Source organism: Macaca fascicularis, chromosome 6, assembly GCF_037993035.2.
Source record: "Macaca fascicularis isolate 582-1 chromosome 6, T2T-MFA8v1.1".
In the NCBI taxonomy this organism is placed as follows: domain Eukaryota; kingdom Metazoa; phylum Chordata; class Mammalia; order Primates; family Cercopithecidae; genus Macaca; species Macaca fascicularis.
The window spans coordinates 76,958,430-76,979,272 of NC_088380.1; the positions used below are offsets into that span (position 1 = coordinate 76,958,430).

At 38.8% G+C, this 20,843-nt stretch overlaps 1 protein-coding gene and 1 pseudogene across 6 annotated transcripts in view; one reads left to right on the plus strand and one right to left on the minus strand.

The window, feature by feature from the left end:
• The window catches only part of FCHO2 (FCH and mu domain containing endocytic adaptor 2), a 136,884-nt gene that overhangs the window by 45,338 nt on the left and 70,703 nt on the right, over positions 1-20,843 (plus strand). For 4 of the 6 annotated variants that reach the window (XR_012413727.1, XR_012413728.1, XM_005557127.4 and 1 more), the window contains exons 6-8: positions 1,462-1,566; positions 10,573-10,671; positions 12,044-12,140. Coding sequence is in view for 4 of the 6 variants with exons in the window: in XM_005557127.4 (XP_005557184.2) it covers positions 1,462-1,566; positions 10,573-10,671; positions 12,044-12,140 (301 nt within the window). In the remaining 2 variants the exon portion in view is untranslated. Of the gene's footprint in view, positions 1-1,461; positions 1,567-10,572; positions 10,672-12,043; positions 12,141-12,852; positions 12,948-20,843 lie in introns of those variants that run through there. The other 2 variants (XM_045393850.3, XM_073993611.1) reach the window with 2 other exon arrangements.
• On the minus strand, positions 15,548-16,134 carry LOC107130012 (calcineurin B homologous protein 1 pseudogene; annotated as a pseudogene).

A 20,843-nucleotide genomic window follows, 5' to 3' on the forward strand; every position in this document is an offset into this window, starting at 1 on the left:
CCCATGGATAAAGGGGCAGTAGTGTAAATGGCAGAGGCAGAATTTCAATCGAATTTCTTCTGGCTCCAAAATCAGCTTTGTTTACATTTCATGGTAAAGTGGCATCCTATATTCTTTAAGAAGGCAGGAAAGTACATAACATATATACTTAATATAGTATAAACAGTTATATTTTAGAGAACAAAGTTGCTTGTTTAGGGAGTAGGACTATATGTACCTCTTAACCAAGCCCAAACCCCAGGGTAAAGCCAGTTTTCTCTTTGTAGTTTTTGTTTTTAGATTCCTGATTGTGGCTAAAGATAATTACATATTGGTACTGGTCAGCTTTAAACAAATTAAGTATTTTACAGCTTTCCTTGGACCTCAGTGGCACTTGGCAATACTTTTACTCATCTAGTCATGACCTGTTGCATCCTCCACAATTACAGCTGGAAACTTTTTTTGTTCTCCTTAAGTTCCCAACCCTACCCTACTGTTTCTCACTCATACCAGACCCATCTGTTACCTAGTCAAGAAAATGGGGATTTTTATATCTTGAAATCCTACAGCTTGTCTTTCTTTGATCTCCTTTAAACTCTTATTTAGTCCAACCACATCCTTCCATCTTCCTGTATCCAAGTTTATCAGGCCTTTGAGAATATCAAGCTTCTTGATAGCTGTGTATATGCTTCAGCCTACAAACTATACATAATCTTTTCCTTTCTCAGATGCCTATCTTCTTATAATTTACCTTAACTTCTGTAGCTGTGTTACTTTATTCCAATTTTGTTTATGTATAGGTTATACAGTACTGCTTAATATTTTTTAAATTAAATAAGTAACTTTTATAAAACCAGAACTATATTATTGTAACAGTTTTGTTTTTTAAGTCTTGAAAAAATAGGCAAAGATTAAAAACAAGTTTCTGTATTTGCTGGAGCATAATGGAAGCTGAGAAACATCAAGGAAAACAGTCTTCACAACTTTCGAGATCGGTTTATAGTATTTAATCAGACATTGAATGAAATATATGTATGCTGTGAGGGAGGAAAATTCACAGCTGCGAAAAGGAGTGTCAAGCGGGTTCTGGTGGTTTTGTGACATTTTTGTATGTTGTCTGGAAGTTTCTCTCCGACACTGTGTTAACATATCTTAGTAACACTGTAGCGTTATCATGTAATTATGTAATCTTAGTCTGGGATTTAAAATGAGAGTATTTTAACTTTTCAAAGCATATTCCATCAAACAGAAAAGAGAATCAGTGTTTAATTCCTGACTTTTTGGCTGACTGTAACAATAACAATAAAAAAAGACTAACGAGGGCCTCACAACAGGTATCAAAGTTAGTTATATGTCATATTGAACTCTTAAAATGTATTTTAATTTATTTATATTAACTTACATTAGGAAAGAAAAAAGGTCAATGCACAGTTAAAAGTGTTGGTTTTTTTGTTTGTTTGTTTGTTGGTTTTTTTATTACAGGCAGCTGTTAAATCTAAGAAAGCTACAGATACCTATAAACTCTATGTGGAAAAATACGCATTAGCAAAAGCTGATTTTGAACAGAAAATGACAGAAACAGCTCAGGTTGGTATTTTAAGGTCTCAGATTGGAAACAGGGCATTTATATTTGTGTATATTGATTAATTTTTTCTCATATAATTTTTTAGTGTTCGAAATTTTAAAATGCACAATCTCAATGTTTTAATGATGCTGTTTTAAAAATACATGTCTTGTTTTGGAGATTGAGGACCAAGATGCAATAATTATAATGTCATAAGGAATTATACAGGTAGATCAGAGAAGCCTGTGTAAAGATAATTGGGGAAAATGAGGGCATTGGTACATAATGAAGACAGTGCTTAAGAAGCATTAATAAGAAAACTGGAAGTGACTTAGTACTGAGGCTACAGCAGTCAATAAAACAACCCCAAAAACCCCTGGTCTTAAATAATTTATGTATTATTGAGGGAAGACAGACAAAAATGTCTGCCTTCCATTAGCTTGGGATAAATTATATTTGGTGTACTGTTCTCAGAACCTTAATTAAAGGCCTCGTTTAAGGTGGCTGCCTTTTAGGACTCATACCTAACATTTCTACTCTCCACTGCCCCTGCTTCTTGTCCTTTTCCTTGTTTTGTTTTCCTGCTTAGCATTTATTGTGATCTTACATATCAATAATTTTATTCCTGTATCAGTCAGGTCAGAGTAAGTATGCTGAGGTGACACAAGGCCCCAGAAATCTCAGTGGCTTGCAATATAAAGGGTTTATTTCTTTCTCAGGCTACATGTTCATTATGGGTTGGCTGCAGCTATTTTACATCGTTTTCACTGTAGTCCTGAGGCTGGTGGATGAATCCCTTTTTGCAATGTTCTTAGTTATGTCTGAGGGGCCAGAAACATAGTGAAGCACATGGGCTCTTTTACCTATATTTTTTATCTGTTTTTCTCCACTAAAATTTAAGTTTATGAGAGCAAGGATGGATTTGTTTTGTTTACTGCTATATCCTCAGCATTTAAAATAGTTCCCAGATCATGGTAGGCACTTAGTTAGTATGAAAGAAGGACTTTGTGATTCTGAATTTTTGGACTGTAGGTCTTCATTATGTCTTCCCATTTGAGGTAGTGAACAACTCATATCTTAGAAAGCAATGTCTTGCATACTTGTGTGCATGTATGTGCATATCCATCTTTACCCACAATGGCATAGGCTCTGTTAGATGCTGGTGTGTATACAGTACATCTGTAAATAAGACAAATATCTCCGTGCTTGAGATGGCGTTTACAGTATAGAGGAGGGAGGCAGACATTAAATACATGCTTAAATATAAAGTTATAAATTATTGCAAGTATTGCAAAGGAAAACAATAGGCTTCCATGAGATAGAATAATAGGAGTGACTTAATTTGGATTAGGGAGTCAGGAAAGGCCTTTTAAGATAAGTGACGTTTAAAACTGGGACTTGAAGAATGAGTAAGAATGAAGCAATAGGGCAAGAGTGTTACAGGCTTTGGGGATCACGAGTATGAAGGCCCAGAGGGTATAAAAGAACTGTTACATTCTGGAAAGTAAAAAATGCTTACTAAACCTGAGTAAGGGAAAATGATAGTGAGAAATGAGGTTGAATTGATACGCAAGGACCAGGTTTTATTAGGTTGGTGCAAAAGTAATTGCAGTTTTTGCCATTACTTTTAATGGCAAAAGAATTTAGGTTTTCTTCTAAGAGCAGCTAGAAGCCGCCTAAGGGTTTTAGGCAGGGATGTGACATGATCTGATCTACATTTAAAGATAATTCTGGCAGTTTAGTGAAGAATTGATTAGAGTATGGCTAAAGGAGAATCAAGAGTCCGGTTTGGAAGTCAGTATAGTAGTCAGGTGAGAAGGATGCAGGCCAACATAGTGGTCTTGGAGAAGGAGAGAAGTGAATGCATTGGAGATGGCAGGGATGGGATGGGTTGAGGAATTCTGCAGATCAGGATCCCTTCCAGGTTTTAGCTTGTTAAATCTATGTGGAAAGAGATGAATAGGGAAGATTAGATGAAGAACTGTTAGGTTGATGGAAGGAAGGGATCAGATGTTCAATTTTGAACATGTTAATTTTAAGACACCTATGAGATACGTAATTGGTGACATCAGGAGGGCAGTTTTGGGGGAGCCAAGTAATCTGGACTGGACATAATGTCCACAGTTCCTTATCCACAATTCTGAATCTGAAGAGCTCTGAGTTATGCTATGTATATTTTCCTTTAGAAATATTAATGTGTTTGATAAACAGATGCCCCTACAGATCTTGCTGGTAGTATTATGAATGAAGTATATGGCATTCTAAACAATACTGTTTATCTTTATTTAAAAAATAAGGGAAGAAAAGGAATTCCAAAACTCACCAGGTCCCAAAAGTTTTGAATAAGGATATGAGACCATATAAAATAGGGTGTTCTTAGTACACAAAGCCATGATGACATCACTTGTAGTTAGAGTGTGGGGAAGAAAGGGCCTCAGGGCCAAGCTCTGAGAGACTCATTATTGAGATTTTAATAGAGGAAGCCAAAGAAGAAAGAAGAAAACTGGAAGTGTAATGTCATGGTAGCTGGACAAAGAAGCTTCAAGAAGGAAAGGTTTAGGTAGTTGTCTTAAATAAGTCTTCAAGTCTAGTGAGATAGAAAGTTTCAATTTCTGTAGCAGCTGAGGTCATTGCAGACTTCAGCAAGTGCTGTTTTGTCTTTTAAATCATTAGGAGCATTTATAAGGCAGTTATTGTTGATATGTTAATTTCACATTAAATGATTAGTCTCTATCAGCTAAATATTTGCTGTTTTGTTAATTTTTAAAATTGGAATAAATAGGATTTGCTATAGTCAGAGATTTTTGTTTGTTGATGTTACTTTATAAAAAAGAATGTTCGGCACATTTTTCCATTTCCTTTTTATGTTCTGCTTCCCCATTACATTGTTTTTCAAAATGGCATTTTAATTGTTCATCCTGCCTTTCTGTTTTTTTGTTTGTTTTTTATTGTTTTTTGAGACAGGGTCTCACTCTGTCAACCAGGCTTGAGTTCAATGGCACGATCTTGGCTTACTGCAACCCTTCTGCCTCCCAGGCTAGTGACCCTCCCACCTCAGCCTCCTGAGTAGCTGGGACTGCAGGTGTGCACCATCATGTCCGGCTAATTTTTGTATTTTTAGTAGAGATAGGGTTTCACCTGTTGCCCAGGGTGGTCTCGAACTCTTGGGCTCAAGCGATCTGCCCAGCTCGGCCTCCCAAAATGCTGGCTGGGATTACAGGCACTATGCCAGCCCATTCTGCCCTTTTAAAGATGGGAACATTAACTTATTCGAGCAAATGTGTGACCATGCTGCTTTTAAATAAAGATGATGGCATACCTTACTAATGTGTATATATTTGTTCTTTCTCAAGATCTTAGAGATCTCTGTTTCTGTCTCTCCCTCTCTGTCATAGTCGTACAGCTGCAGAATAGGTTAATTATTGTTTCTTCATAGAGAATAGACTTTAATTTGGGTTATTTTAGAAGGTGAAAGTAATCCTTTTACTTCTCCACTTAACTGTTTTTCCAGGCCACCTGGGTTGACCAGTCTCAGTGGGAAAGAAAGAACCAGACAGTGTAGTGAGAATCAAATTTGGGTGGTAGGACCTGTATTTACTAATGAGAGAAGATAATTGAGTCTCTAGGGTGAAAGAGGTTAGAATTTAGAGTATTTGTGATTTAAGTTTTCAAAATTTAGGTTTAGAATAAAAATGATTGAAATTGTGACTTTTTATGCTCATGTTTTTACCACTATTAATTAATGAGACACTTGAAACAGAATATGGAGATTTTGTTTACTTTAAAGCAGTGAGATGGCTAGTTTATGGAAACTTTGAGATTTGTTAATCAGTACTCACAGATGAAAGATTATTAGGATTAGAGTACTTTTATATATCTTTAGTGGCTGACAAGATAGTATAGTCATGTGTCGCTTAACAATGGGGATACACTTTAAAAAATGTCATTAGGCAATTTTGTCATTGTGTGAACATCATAGAATGTACTTATGCATGACCAGGCGTGGTGGCTCATGCCTGTAATCCCAGCACTTCTGGAGACTGAGGCGGGCATATCACCTGAGGTCAGGAGTTCAAGACTAGACTTCCTAATATGTTGAAACCCTGTCTCTACTAAAAATACAAAAATTAGCCAGGCACGGTGGTGCACGCCTATAATCTCAGCTACTTGGGAGGCTGAGGTGGCAGAATTGCTTGAAATGGGGAGCAGAGGTTGTGGTGAGCCGAGATTGTGCCACTGCACTCCAGCCTGGGCAACAGAGTGAGACTCTGTCTCACAAAAAAAAAAAAAAAAAAAAAAAAAAAGAGAGAGAGAGAGAATGTACTTACTTACACAAACCTAGATGGTATAGACTACTACAGACCTGGCTGTATGCTGTAGTCTGTTGCTTCTAAGCTACAAACCTATACAGCATGTTACTGTACTGAATACTGTAGGCAGTTATAACAAGATGGTATTTGTGTATTTAAACATAGAAAAGATACAGTAAAAATACACTATAAAAGATTTAAAATGCTGCACCTGAGTAGACACTTACATTGAATGGAGATTGCAGGACTGGAAGTTGCTCTGGTTGAGTTAGTGAGTGAGTAGTGAGTAAATGTGAAGGCCTAGGACATTACTGTACACTGCTGTAGATTTTAGAAGTACTGTAGATTTAGGTTATGTTAAATTTTATTAAAAATAGTTTTCTTCCTTCTGTAATAAATTAACCTTAGCTCACTGTAAGTTAGAAACAAAAAAATTTTTAAACATTTTGACTCTTTGATGATGACGTCTTAAAGTAGAAACACATTGTACACTTGTACAATAATATTTTCTTTATATCCTTACTCGATCAGCTTTTTTTCTGTTTAAAATTTTTTTTTAACTTTAAAAATCTTTTTCCTAAAAACTAAGACACAAACATGTATAGTAAACATGGGCCTACATAGGCTTAGTATCATTAGGATTGCTCTTTTGTCTCTACATCTTATCCTACTGGAAGGTCTTCAGGGGCAGTAGCATGCATAGAATTGTCATCTCCGGCTGGACTTGGTGGCTCACACTTGTAATCCCAGCACTTTGGGAGGGCGAGGTGGGCGGATCACTTGAGGTCAGGAGTTCGAGACCAGCCTGGCCAACATGGTGAAATCTCATCTTTAATAAAAATACAAAAATTAGCTCGGCGTGGTGGTGTGCGCCTGTAATCCTAGCTACGTGGGAGGCTCAGGCATGAGAATCACTTGAACCCGAGAGGTAGTGGTTGCAGTGAGCTGAGATTGTGCCACTGCACTCCAGCCTGGGCGACAGAGTGAGACTCCATCTCAGGGAAAAAAAAAAAAAGTATCACCTATGATAACAAAGCCTTCTAGAATAACTCCTGAAGGACCTGCTGGAGGCTGTATTACAGTTATTGTTTTTTCCAATAAGTAGAAAGATTACACTCTAATAATAAAAAGTGTAGTTTAGTAAATACATTTACCAGTAGCATCATTTATTATCAAGTATTATGTACTGTCTATTAAGTGCTATGCAGTACTTTTATGTGACAGGCAGCACAGTAGGTTTGTTTATACCAGCATCACCACAAATGTGAGTAATACGCTGTACTACGTTATGGCAGCTATGATATCACTAGGCAATAGAAAGTTTTCCTATCTGTTATAATCTTTTGGTACCACTGTCATATGTGGCATTAGTTGTTGACAGAAATGTCATTATGTGGCTCATGACTATACTTTCAAAAATTAATATAACAGGCTGGTTTGGTGTCTTAGGCCTGTAATCATCAATTTGGTGGCTTATGCTTTGGGAGGCCGAGGCAGGCAGATCATGAAGTCAAGAGATTGAGACCATACTGGCCAACATGGTGAATCCCTGTCTACTAAAAATACAAAAATTAGTTGGACATGGTGGCAAGTACCTGTAATCCCAGCTTCTTGGGAGGCTGAGGCAGGAGAATCACTTGAACCCAGGAGGCAGAGGTTGCAGTGAGCCGAGATCACGCCACTGCACTCCAGCCTGGTGACAGAGCAAGACTCCATCTCAAAAAAAAAAAAAAAAAAATTAATGTAACAGTACCTGTGAACACAGTGAATTTGAAGTTGCAGGGGGTAAAGTGCCTATCTAATTTGTTCAAGAAAGTTCGTTTGTGTATACTCAAGCACTTGAGACTGTATCCATTTCCCATTGCTGAATTACTCTGAGTTTAGTAGTCACTAATTTTGAGGAATTGTGATAGTTAGCAGTGTGCCCCTACCCCCAAAACCCCACAGTTTCAAAATTGCATCTGAATCATGCCTTGAGTTTCTCTGGATTCATATTTTAAGATATTTGTAAATAAATAATGATCTGCCTTGTTGAGTGTAGCTTTTTCAAAAGGGAATAAAGACGGTTTCCTCGGAATTAAGGGTCATTCAAATGAAATTAATGGCTACCTGTCTATGAGAAAATATCTTGTTCATTAAATTGCTGAAATTTAAGCTAAGGGCTGTCCTTCTACTAAATGTTCCTCAGTTCTTGGGAGTAATTCAGGATCTTGAAATACTGGTACTGTATTCTCATTGACTTGGTCAAAATTAGTCAATGACAAGCATTCCATTTTAACTCTGCCGTTCCTCATAAATCACATTGATTTAAGTTTTTGGGCTGTTGCAATACTGCCAAAACTGTAATTTTACCATTCTGGATTTTTTTTTAGAGGTTCTTACCATTTACATATTAGATATCATTTGGTTTGGGGATTTCTGGTCACCAAAGTGACTAAAGAAATTTAGATATTAAATATAGGGTCAGGGAATTTAATTTGATAAACTAGCCAGAGAAAAATAATAAGGCTTAGGTCCATTCCTTATAACTGATTTAATTTGGCAAAAAATGGATTACCAGGTTTGTACAATAGAAATGACAAATGTATTTTGTTTGAAAATAGATAGCTCAGCATTTCCCAAAGCCTGTTTTGAGGACTATTAATTGTTCTGTGAGATATTAATAGATGTTCAGGGAAGAAGAAAAACAAAAGTGTTGTGAGGTCAAAGAAATTTGGAAAATGCTGGGTTAAGCAAAGTGAAACGTGTCATTATTTCAGTATTTCTCAGAGCTGCTTTTTTTTCCCCAAGATGGAGTCTCACTTTGTCGCCCAGGCTAGAATGCAGTGGCGGGATCTCGGCTCACTGCAACCTTTACCTTCCAGGTTTAAAGAGTTCTCCTGGGTTCAAGCTATTCTCTGCCTGAGGCTCCCTAGTATCTGGGATTACAGGCACGCGCCACCATGCCTGGCTAATTTTTGTATTTTTAGTAGAGACGGGGTTTCACCATGTTGGCCAGGTTGGTCTTGAACTCCTCATCTCATGATTGACCGGTCTCGGCCTCCTAGAGTGCTGGGATTACAGGTGTGAGCTACCGTGCCTGGCCTCTAGGAGCTTTTGATATATTTTGATATATTTATATATGAAGGCAAGGCAAGGCAAGGTAAGCAGCGGTTTTCTCTCTGGGGATATCAGAGTAACTTGGAAATGTTTTCCAAACAACATTCTCACCTCTTTCAGCCCCCATTCCCCAGGCAGTACTGGAGGATCTATTTGTTTTGAAGTTTGAAAACGTTCTCCAGGTGATCTAACTCATCCTCACCTTCGATTGAGAACTGCTGAAATAAAGTATATAGGCTTTCCCAGTTTTCTTTGATCACAGTCATCTCTTTTGGGGATTGTATATTATTATTTCTTTTTTTTTTTTTTGAGATGGAGTCTCACTCTGTTGCCCAGACTGGAGTGCAATGGCACGATCTTGGCTCACTGCAACCTCCGCCTCCCGGGTTCAAGTGATTCTCCTGCCTCAGCCTCCCAAGTAGCTGGGATTCCAAGTGCATGCCACCATGCCTGGCTAATTTTTTGTATTTTCAGTAGAGATGGGGATTCACCATGTTGGTCAGGCTGGTCTCAAACTCCTGACCTTGTGATCTGCCTGCCTTGGCCTCCCAAAGTGCTGGGATTATAGGTGTGAGCCACTGTGCCGGGTGTATATTATTATTTCAAGGATTAGAAAGACATTTTGAAAATCTATGGGCTAGATTATAAAGTCTTTGAAAGTAAACTGTAGTTTTTGCTTTGCCAACTAATTGTTTCTCAGTTTTTAAAACTGTTTGTTTGTTTTTTTTTTTTTGTAACACTATTCTCTTCTGGGTCTCCTAATATTCTGATCACAATTATAGATTTTAATGTGTGATAGCTCCAAATTCGGCTGTGTGTGGTGGCTCACGCCTGTAATCCCAGCACTTTGGGAGGCCGAGGCAGGTGGATCACGAGGTCAGGAGATCGAGACTATCCTGGCTAACACGGTGAAACCCCGTCTCTACTAAAAATACATAAAATTAGCCAGGTATGGTGGCGGGCACCTGTAGTCCCAGGTATTCGGGAGGCTGAGGCAGGAGAATGGTGTGAACCCGGGAGGCGGAGCTTGCAGTGAGCCGAGATGGTGCCACTGCACTCCAGTCTGGGCAACAGTGAGATTCTGTCTTTAAAAAAAAAAAAAAAAACTAGAAAAGTTTGTATTTACCTAAAACATGACATAACAAAAAGTTAACTTTTTGCAGTGCCATATTTCAGTTTACCTGCTAGACCTGTTTGTCTTGAGGCTTTGTTAAACATTGTGTAACAATGGTAACTTGGAAAATTTGATTATATTGAGATGATTTCCTTTTTTTGGAGACGGAGTCTTGCTCTGTCATCCAGGCTCCAGTGCAGTGGCGTGATCTCGGCTCACTGGAACCTCTGCCTCTCAGGTTCAAACGATTCTCCTGCCTCAGCCTCCCAAATTGCTGGGATTACAGGCATCTACCACCATGCCTGGCTAATTTTTGCATTTTTAGTAGAGACAGGGTTTCACCATGTTGGCCAGGCTGGTCTCCAACTCCTGACCTCAAGTGATCCACCTGCCTCGGCCTCCCAAAGTGCTGGGAGAGATGATTTCTAAAAGCTCTTTTGATTCCAGAATACATATGTGTGTACTTGTATATGTTATAAATCTATAACTTTGTATATGTTACCCAGAAATTTCAAGATATTGAAGAAACTCATCTCATTCACATAAAGGAAATTATAGGATCCTTGTCAAATGCTATAAAGGAAATTCATTTGCAGATAGGCCAGGTAAGTTTTTTTACTTTATGTTGAACTATTCATGAAAAATTTGTTTATTTATAGCTCTTTAAAAATATTTCCTCACTCTGTTCAAAGTTCATAAGTATGTTACCGAATTTTTCCAGATAAAGAATATGTAAAGATAATATATTTACATGTGTTAAATATAAAATAAACCGGATATTTTATCATTTGGCCACCAAGGATGATAATTCAAATTAATTTTTTAAATTAACTACTTTCAGTTTTCTTTATATTGAATTTCTAAAGCTATCAACTTTTGAATTTTCTTTTTTCAAGCTTTACTATTTTTAAATTTAAAGCAGCAACTTTATATTAAACTATAGAACTTTTACTTAGAAGTGTTCCACAAATATAAAAGGTTTAGTGATGACAATTTGGGGTACATTGAAATATAGTAGAGAAAGATGAAGTCTGTTATTCTTCAAACTAGCTAGGCATGGTGGCTCACACCAGTAATCTCAGCAGTTTGGGAGGACGAGGCAGGAAGATCACTTGAGCCCAGAAGTTCAAGACCAGCCTGGGCAACATAGCGAGACCTCATCTCTACAAAAAATTTAAAAAATGCTTAAAAATTTTTAAATGTTAAAAAAGTTTTGTGTGTGATAGTGCGTGCCTATAGTCCCAGCTACTTGGGAGGCTGAGGTGGGAGGATCACTTGAGCCCAGGAGTTTGAGGCTGCCTTGACCCATGACACTCAGCCATCTGGGTGACAGAGTCGGACTATGTGTGTGTGTTTTTTTAATCCAAAAATATTTTTATTGTCTATATAAGTCTTATAAGAATGATGTCAGCTGGGCGCGGTGGCTCAAGCCTGTAATCTCAGCACTTGGGAGGCTGAGACGGGCGGATCACGAGGTCAGGAGATGGAGACCATCCTGGCTAACGCGTTGAAACTCCGTCTCTACTAAAAAATACAAAAATAGCTGGGCGAGGTGGCGGGCGCCTGTAGTCCCAACTACTCGGGAGGCTGAGGCAGGAGAATGGCGTAAACCTGGGAAGCGGAGCTTGTAGTGAGCTGAGATCCGGCCACTGCACTCCAGCCTGGGCGACAGAGCGAGACTCCGTCTCAAAAAAAAAAAAAAAAAAAAGAATGATGTTTAGAAAGCTCGAAGATGGGAACAGAAAGCTGCTTTGACTTCTAGGGGCGTGAGGCTGTGTGTTAAGGGGTTAATGTAAGTGATGGCTGGTCCCCACAGATCTAGTAACGCTGGAATATAGGTAAATTAAGGTTCTCAAGGGCCTTAGGTCAAAAATACATATTTTGATGTAATTAATTTTAATTGTCTTGTGTAAGTTTTATCTGAAATATGTTAAGAATGTGGAAAAAGAAAAAGTTATCTTTATTTCATTTTAATAGGTCCATGAAGAATTTATAAATAACATGGCTAATACTACAGTTGAAAGTTTGATACAAAAATTTGCTGAGTCAAAAGGCACTGGGAAGGAAAGACCTGGTAAGATGATAAACTCTGCAAGTAAACATTTTAAAATTTCCCATATAGTAACTAACATATTTGCCTTGAAATTCATGTGGGTAAGGGGTAATTTTAGCTTTGTATCACATGTCTGAAGTTAAAAATATTTCCAAACTGTGAAATGGAGCCAACCCAAAAAATGGAGCATACCTAAAAATCTGTATAAAATCTCAGATATTATTATTTTTATGTCTGACGATACATTAAGATTTTTGTTTTGGCTTTTAGTGGTTAATACAGTTATTTAGTATTACTTAAAGTGGTCATAACATTTTCCTAAATCTGTCACAGTTTTAGATTTTTCAAAATAAAGTGACCTACAGAAGGCTATTTTAATAAAAGAAAGCTTGGGCAAGAATATTGAATGCTCAGAACATTGAGACCAACGTAGAACCTTTCTTAAAATTTAGTAACTTCTTTCTTTTCTCATTTATATATGCATTTAACAAATATATTTATTGATTTCTAACAATATACCAGACCCCATTCTAGAAATTTAGGGATATACCAGTGAACAAATGGATATAGGAATCCTGGCTCCTATTTTAATGAAAAAATGATTACAGAAGTTCAAATTCTACTTTTAATTGGCATGTTATGATGTATCAGATGTAATAAGTAGCCCATTCTCTTCCCTGCTCAGCATACTTACAGTCTTCCAGATTTGTTGAATCTGTTTATTAGTTACTATATCATGTTCTTGCAGGATACATGTTTCACTCGATAGGTAAAAATAATTCAGTGCATTAAAGAAGTTAAAATATGATATGGCATTCTGGAAAATGGGTAAGTGATCTGTGAAGTTTGGGAGCCATATTTCCTCAGTACAGTTCATAGACCTAAGGCTTGAAACCTAAATCATCTTTTATTTCTTCTTCACAAATTTCATTAAATTTTAAATCTTACTGATTCGGTTGTATTAGTATTTTTCCCTTCAGACTTTCTTTTCATGTTTTTTCTAGCTGCCTGATTAATTTGCAGATTTCATACTGGTACAGCAGACGTTTCTTCTCCAATCTATTTTACATGTTATAGCACACTCATCTTTTGCCTATACAGTTATGAACTTATAATTGTACCACTTACAAATCTTTAAATTTTCACTATTGACAGAATGAAAGTGGGATTCTGGACTTGGTTTCAGATCCTTTAAGGATCTCGAGCTGACCAGACTTTAGTCTTAACTCTTTCTTTTTTTTTTTTTTTTTGTTTCAACCACAAGTATTTGTTGATAATCTTTTAATGGAACAATAAGGCACAATTGTGGATTAAAACAGTTTGCTATACAGACAAAAGAGGGGAAAAGCTATAACCTTAGGAACTTTAAATACGCAAGTCAAGGAGCCTCTGAAGTACCTAATAGATCAGTATCAGACATTCTTCCATTTTCACTTGATCACAAAGTCTGACTGATACTTCATGAAGAATTAACCCAGCTACTTCCCTGTTCTCCACCCTTTTCCATCACTTTGCAGTCGTATTTTTTAGCAGTCCCCTTCCTAAAGAATTATGTACACATCTTCAATAGTTTTCCAAAGCAAGGAAACAAGCAAGCAAGCAAGCAAGCAAGCAAGCAAGCAAGCAAGCAAGCAAGCAATGAATCAGAGAAAGTCAGCCAAGGGCAGATGTTTGGATAAACAGACTCATAGAGACATGCATTAGGATGGCAATAGCTTGATTCACTGAAGTCTAAACTAAGCTGACTTAGGCAGAAAATTTGCTGTGGCTTGCTCAAAGACCTGTAATGCCACCTTAGGTTGTGCTACTTGTGCCAGACCTCATTTTTAAGGGATTAGCAGTGGTCTATACAAGGAGCTAGGAAGCTAATGTAACCAGGCAGCTAATGATACAATAGTCAATGCTTTGGACATGTATTAGGAACTGACTATGGCTTCCATCATTAACATTTGCCAAGTGTATAATTCATAAAGAATTTTGTGGCTGAGCATGGTGGCTCATGCCTGTAATCCCAGCGCTTTGGGACGCTGAGGCAGGAGGATCACCTGACATCAGGAGTTCAAGACAAACCTCACCAACATGGTGAAACCCCCTCTCTACTAAAAATAAAAAATTAGCCAGGTGTGGTGGTGCACGTCTGTAATCCCAGCTACTTGGGAAGCTGAGGCGGGAGAATTGCTTGAACCAGGAGGCGGAGGTTGCAGTGAGCCAAGATTGCGCCACTGCACTCCAGCCTGGGTGACAGAGTGAGACTCCGTCTCAAAAAAAAAAAAAAAAAAAAAAAAGATTTTTGTGCAAAACTTCAAGACACTGAGGAAACAATCTTTAAATATTTTGGACTGGGATAAATTAACACTAATCTTTCTACTTGGAAATGTGAAGTGAAAAACATTCCAGTGCACGTAACACTAAGGCATAAACCATGCTGTAAAGGTGTGAATGCGTGAGGCTTTATAGGGTGCCCAGCCTCCTTGATAAAGAGCCATGGAAAAGTCCCCAGGCATATTGTCAGAGCAGCCATTCTGGTAACAGTGTCCCCCAACTAAGCAAACCTGTAGGCATATTGCTATTTTTTGAACAGTCAACACTGCACTAACAAGAGGAGCCATGTAGGTACAAAGTTGAGAATCAGAGGCCAGAGGTAGAGTGATGTGGGCAAGCAACCTAGAAAACTTGACTCCACACCTCTCACCAGGGCCACCTTTCAAGATGGGTTTCTCCACCCAGCAGCCCTTTGGTGACAGAGTAGGATGTGGAGGATGGTCTCATACTTCTCAGAGAAGTGTTGGTTATCAAAAAGCTCCTGGAGAGGCAACATCCCAGAGGCCCATTTAATAATGAAGGTAAATAAAAACTGCCAGACCCCTGAACTATCCTGCCAAATCAGAAATAAGGGCATAGCTGTGCCAAGTAGAACAGAGGAGATTTTGGTGCTTCATGAAAAGCAGAAAGACTGCCAGACTAAGCGAACAGTATGTTGCATGACACAGAAGTACGAAGCAAAGGACATATGAAAAGGATGAAGAAGCATGGTGGCAGACTTGCTGGAGGGAAGACAGTAGGGCTACAGTCTACATCTGGTGAAAGAGCTTTGCTGGCTTGTTCTTGGCATGATTCCCTCTCTCACTTTCTCAGACTGTATGGATATGTGGCATTCAGCAACAGAATGGGGAAGAAGATACTTATAAATGAAGAACTAGTGAATGCATACTGAACAGAAATAGACTGGGTGTACCATTCTGTAATGCCCTGTTTATGCACCAAAGGCAGGTTTGTGTTGTCAGAACATATTTGGGGTTGTCATGCAACAGCAGTAGTACTTTGGGAGAAGGGGAATGATAGGGTGGAGGTGGGGTTGGTGGAAGGAGGACTTTTCAGGTTCCAGTTCTTAAATACCAGACCGCAAGGAACAGTTTGGTCTCCGTTCTTTAGTGAAGAAATCAGATGCTCATTTTCTGTTCTACATCCACCTTCTCCAAAACCTTAACAAATTCTGTGAAAGATATGGCACTGTCCCCATCCTGATCAGCCTCCGGAATGGTCCTGTCTGCGATGCTGCCCAGCTGCTCATCTGAGATATTTACTCCAGCCATCAAGCATAGCACCTGTATCAGCTCATCACGGGAGAGCTTATCATCTTTATCGAACTCATATAGTCAAAAAGCAAAGTGCAGTTTGTTGCTTCGGCTGTTGAGTGGTTCGGGTCCATTCACATCTTTGCTCTTTTCGTTATCCTCAATGAGGCGGAGATGAGCCAAAGTTTGCGTGAATCCACGGAAGTTTACCTGGTCCTCTCCCTCTGGAAAGAAGGCATTGATGATTTGGTCCCCCAGTGGGTCGATGACAAGTTCTGGAATCCTCAGGAAATCTTCCTGGCTGAGAGTGCCAGTCTCTTCTTTGTCCAGGCTGGTGAACCGGCTATAGAGCAAGTGATTTGACTGTGGGAAAAGCTGATCTCCTTCTTGATCTCCTCGAGCTCTTTGTCCCACGGTAACATGGAGGGCTGAGAACCCATCACCGTTGGGGAGCTCCTACGGGTGCAGCGGTGCTGGAAGTGATGGTGACAGGAAGGAAGGAGGGAGGGGGACAAAGGATAGGGGTCAAGAAGGGAGAGGGCAGTCTTAACTTTCTTTTGCTCCTATTCAAGTATCTTCACTGAGGCCAACCTGAACTACTTGCTGTTTCCCGTACGTGCCTCCTTTTTTCCTTTAGTACTTTAGTTGTCCTTAATCCTTACTCTAGAAAATGCTGTATTCCACTACTTTCCTATACCACATCTTTACATTTATGTGTTGAATGAATGAACTCTTTAAAGAGCCCGGTTATTATCTTTAACTTCTCCATCAAAAGTGCCAGAGAACGTATATATTTCTTTCTTGCCTTGTTGCTGTCTACCATTAAATCTTAATAGTTTGTACTTGTGAAAAAGTTCTGTATTTGATTCATCTATTTTCTCTATTTATAAGTGGTATATTTTTGTTAAATGAATGAACAAATGGGCATTTAATTAGGGTGTTAAGAAGGTTGGAATGGAGTGGCTATTAGAAAATTTTTTAAGTGAATGCTAAATAATAATGGTTAATGTTTAGTGAGCTCTTACTCTGTGCCATGTACCATGCCAACCACTTTGTAGGCACACTTTGATTTTCAGCAACTTTTTGAAGTATGTACTATTATTTTCATTTTACAGACGAGGGAAATATTCAGAGGTAATGTTGAGAGATTTGCCTAAGCTAGTACATGGCAGAACTGGGATTCACTTCTGGGATTTTTGATCCTGAATCAAAAATCAAGTCCCATGCTTTGGAAAAATTAGAACTAAGTGTAGATATGTTGACATAAATTTTAATTTGGAGAACACCTTGAAACCAGGGGGACTTGACCTTAAATGTGAACCTAAACTGATGAACAATAACCTTTTTTCCGGGGGTCACAAATGATCCAGAGTATATTTAAGCATAAAGAAAGAATACAGAGAATGAGCTTGAAGTGGATCTGTGTTTTTCTTAAAGTATTACACTAGAGAATAATTGAAACATTAAAATGTGTTCTGAATCAAGCCAATTTTTATTTTGACTGGCCATTTTTTGTGTGACTGTTTTTCTCTTCCCTGATGCAACTTTTCCCACTCTGCTTTGGCTTCCTGGTCTCTTTTTACTGCTTTTTGCTTTTATATGCCAGTGTCATTTACTAAGACACTGCTCAGCCAAGGGCTGAGAAGTATGTAGTATGTGCTGCCTTATTCATGGCAGATACCATTACTAGATCGTTGCATTCTTCCCCGAAGGAGACCCCAGTCTCATCTCCGTGTTGTAGGCAGTCACTGCCAATATTGAGTGTTAGTACTCATGTTGAAATCTGTCATCTCCAGCTTAGTTCAGTAGAGACTTTTTGTTTGCGAATGTCGGAAAGCCATATAAACAAGCTTAAGCAAAAATTCCGTGCATTGGCTGTTTTAACCTGGAAGGCTGGAATAAATTCAAGGTGCAAATAGATTTCCTCCGGACTTTGGTTCACTCTTTTCTCTCATTTTTGCTTCTCTTTACTTGGCTTCAGTTTATGAAGTTCCTACTGTAGACTTTTTCCTCACAGCTGGCAAGGAAGGCATCAGCAGTCCAAGCCTGTATCCATTCAGTTTAGAACCCTAGTAGAACTTTTTTTTGTAGTGTCGGCATATTAATTTCAGGGAAGGTTCTGCTTTTGTCACATGCTTATCTTTGAATAAATCTGTGTGTTTAGGATAGTAGGATATTATAATTGGTCAGCATAGGTCACATGCCCAGATCATGGAGAAGCAGGATTTGTATTCTGAAAGGGATAATGGAAATATCTTTTGAACAGGCAAAAATTACTACTGTAGTACATTGTAGAATCACAGTACAAAGATACCAACCCCAAAATATAGCGTTTTAGAACTACAGTAGGTTGTACATGTGTTTCAGGTGTAGGATTTAATCATGTTATTAATGTTTAAATAATTAGAAATAACAGTATAAGAGGCAGGAATTTACTTTATCATTAGATGAAACTAGAAGATAAAAGTTATATAATTCGGTTTGTCTAATAATCATGGAGTTTTATTGCATAAAGGGACCTTAAAAGTAATGTAGTCCAAGACTGGGTGTAGTGGCTCATGCCTGTAATCCCAGCACTTTGGGAAGCTGAGGCAGGTGTATCACCTGAGGTCAGGAGTTCGAGACCACCTGACCAACATAGTGAAACTCCATTTCTACTAAATGCAAAAATTAGCTGGGAGTGGTGGTGTATACCTATAATCCTATTTACTTGGGAGGCTGAGGCAGGAGAATTGCTTGAACCCAGGAGGCAGAGGTTGCAGTGAGCTGAGATTGCATCATTGCACTCCAGCCTGGGCAACAAGAGCGAAACTCCATCTTTAAAAAAAAAAAGTAATGTAGTCCAAACACATTTATTTAACACACATAAATATGTTGGAACTTATCAAATGTATGCCACTAATTTCCTTTAATATAGACTTGCAGGTGAATTAAAGTTTTGTCAGTTCTTAGAAATTTTGCTAACTCAACATATGGGGATTACTGAACCCTTGTTCATCATAATGTCCTACTTTTCAACCTACTCATTCATTCTCTATGAAGAACTCAACAAATACACAGTTACTGTACATTCCTTTCTGTTGGTTAGGTGATAACTGTATATTGGGAATTACCTTTAAGCTCACTGCTTGATTCCTTTTGAATTCTGGATATTTAGATCATGTTTCTTTCTTCTTTTTCTTTCTTTTTTTTTTTTTTTTGAGACATGGTCTTGCTCTATCACCTAGGCTAGAATGCAGTGATGCAGTCATAGCTCACTGTAACTTCAACCTCCCAGTCTCAAGCGATCCTCCCACCTCAGCTTCCCGAGTAGCTGGGACCACAGGCATATGCCAGTACACCCCACTAATTTTTAAAAATTTTTAGTGGAGACAGGATCTCACTATGTTGCTCAGGCTGGTCTTGAACTCCTGAACTGAAGCAGTCCTTCTGTCTCAACCTCCTGAAGTGCTGGGATTACAGGTGTGAGCCACTGTGCCTGGCTCATGTTTATTTTCTTGTTTGTGGTATAGTGCAGTGGTTTGTGACCTGCTCTTTGCTAGCAGTGAGCCTTTTTTTTTTTTTTTTTTTTTTTTTTGGAGATGGAGTCTCGCTCCGTTGCCCAGGCTGGAGTGCAGTGACACGATCTCAGCTCACTGCAACCTCCGCCTCCTGGATTCAAGCTATTCTCCTGCCTCAGCCTCCTGAGTAGCTCGGACTGTAGGCACCCACCACCACGCCTGGCTAATTTTTATATTTGTGGTAGAGACGGGGTTTCATCATATTGGCCAGGCTGGTCTCGAAATCCTGACTTCATTATCTGCCCGCCTTGGCCTCCCAAAGTGCTGGGATTACAGGTGTGAGCCACCACGCGCAGCCTAGCAGTGAGACTTTTAAACCTCAGTGCCCTCATCTGTAAAGTGGGGATAATAATAGTAATTGCCTCATGGGGCTGTTGTGAGATTTACATGAGATAAGCTAACATTTATTAATAAATACTGTTTTCAAAAATGAAAACATTTCTCATGAATAAGTAGCCACTAATGTAGTTTCATTATAAATTTAATTTTACTGGCCTTAAGATACTGAAGTCATGTAGAAAATACATATAGCTAGATGGTAGGAGGTAATAGGGAAGCCAAGAACAGTGAAGACATGGGCTTTCCTAGAGTCACTAGGCTCTAGGCGGCTGTTTCAGGACCCCAAAAGAGTCATAGAACTAGGACTTTTAAACAGTCCTAGAACAAACTAACTGATGGGGGGGTGGAGTGGAAGGGATAAATATTATTTCCCTGGTTGAGTTGCTATGGGTGACTAACTGCAGCTCTTTCATATGTTTTGTTGTTTGTTTGTTTTTTCTTTTTTGAGACGGAGTTTCACACTTGTTGCTGGAGTGCAATGGCGCAATCTCGGCTCACTGCAGTCTCTGCCTCCCGGGTTCAAGCGATTCTCCTGCCTCAGCCTCTGGAGTAGTAGCTGGGATTGCAGGGGCCCACCACCACACCCAGCTAATTTTTTTTTTTTTTTTTGAAAGACAGAGTTTCCCTCTTGTTACCCAGGCTGGAGTGCAGTGGCGTGATCTTGGCTCACTGCAACCTCTGCCTCCCGGGTTCAAACGATTCTTCTGCCTCATCCTCCTTAATAGCTGGGATTACAGGCACCTACCACCACGCCTGGCTAATTTTTGTATTTTTAGTAGAGACAGGATTTCACCATGTTGGCCAGGCTAATCTCAAACTCCTGACCTCAGGTAATCTGCCCACCTTGGCCTCCCAGAGTGCTGTGATTATTGGCGTAAGCCACTGTGCCTGACCTCTTTCATATGTTTTTGATCAGTTTATGGGCACCTGAACAAATGAGTCTAGGGACTCACTGCAATAACAAAAATTGTGCTTACTAGAAAAATAACATACACAAAATTTTTCATGTGATTGTATGGAATTTATGGACTTAAAGGATTTTGTTTTGTAAAGTATATTCTAACCTTCAATCGTTTTATACTATTGATTTCTGTTAACATTTTATTTCTCCTCTTTTGTAAGGACCCCCTCTGGTGGATCAGTTCCACCCTCAACTAGCTTTAGTTCTGTGGGATAGAGATTTTTAAAAGAAAACAAAATATCCAGTTCTTTTTAAAATTTGTATACATAGCTGGACGCGGTGGCTCACG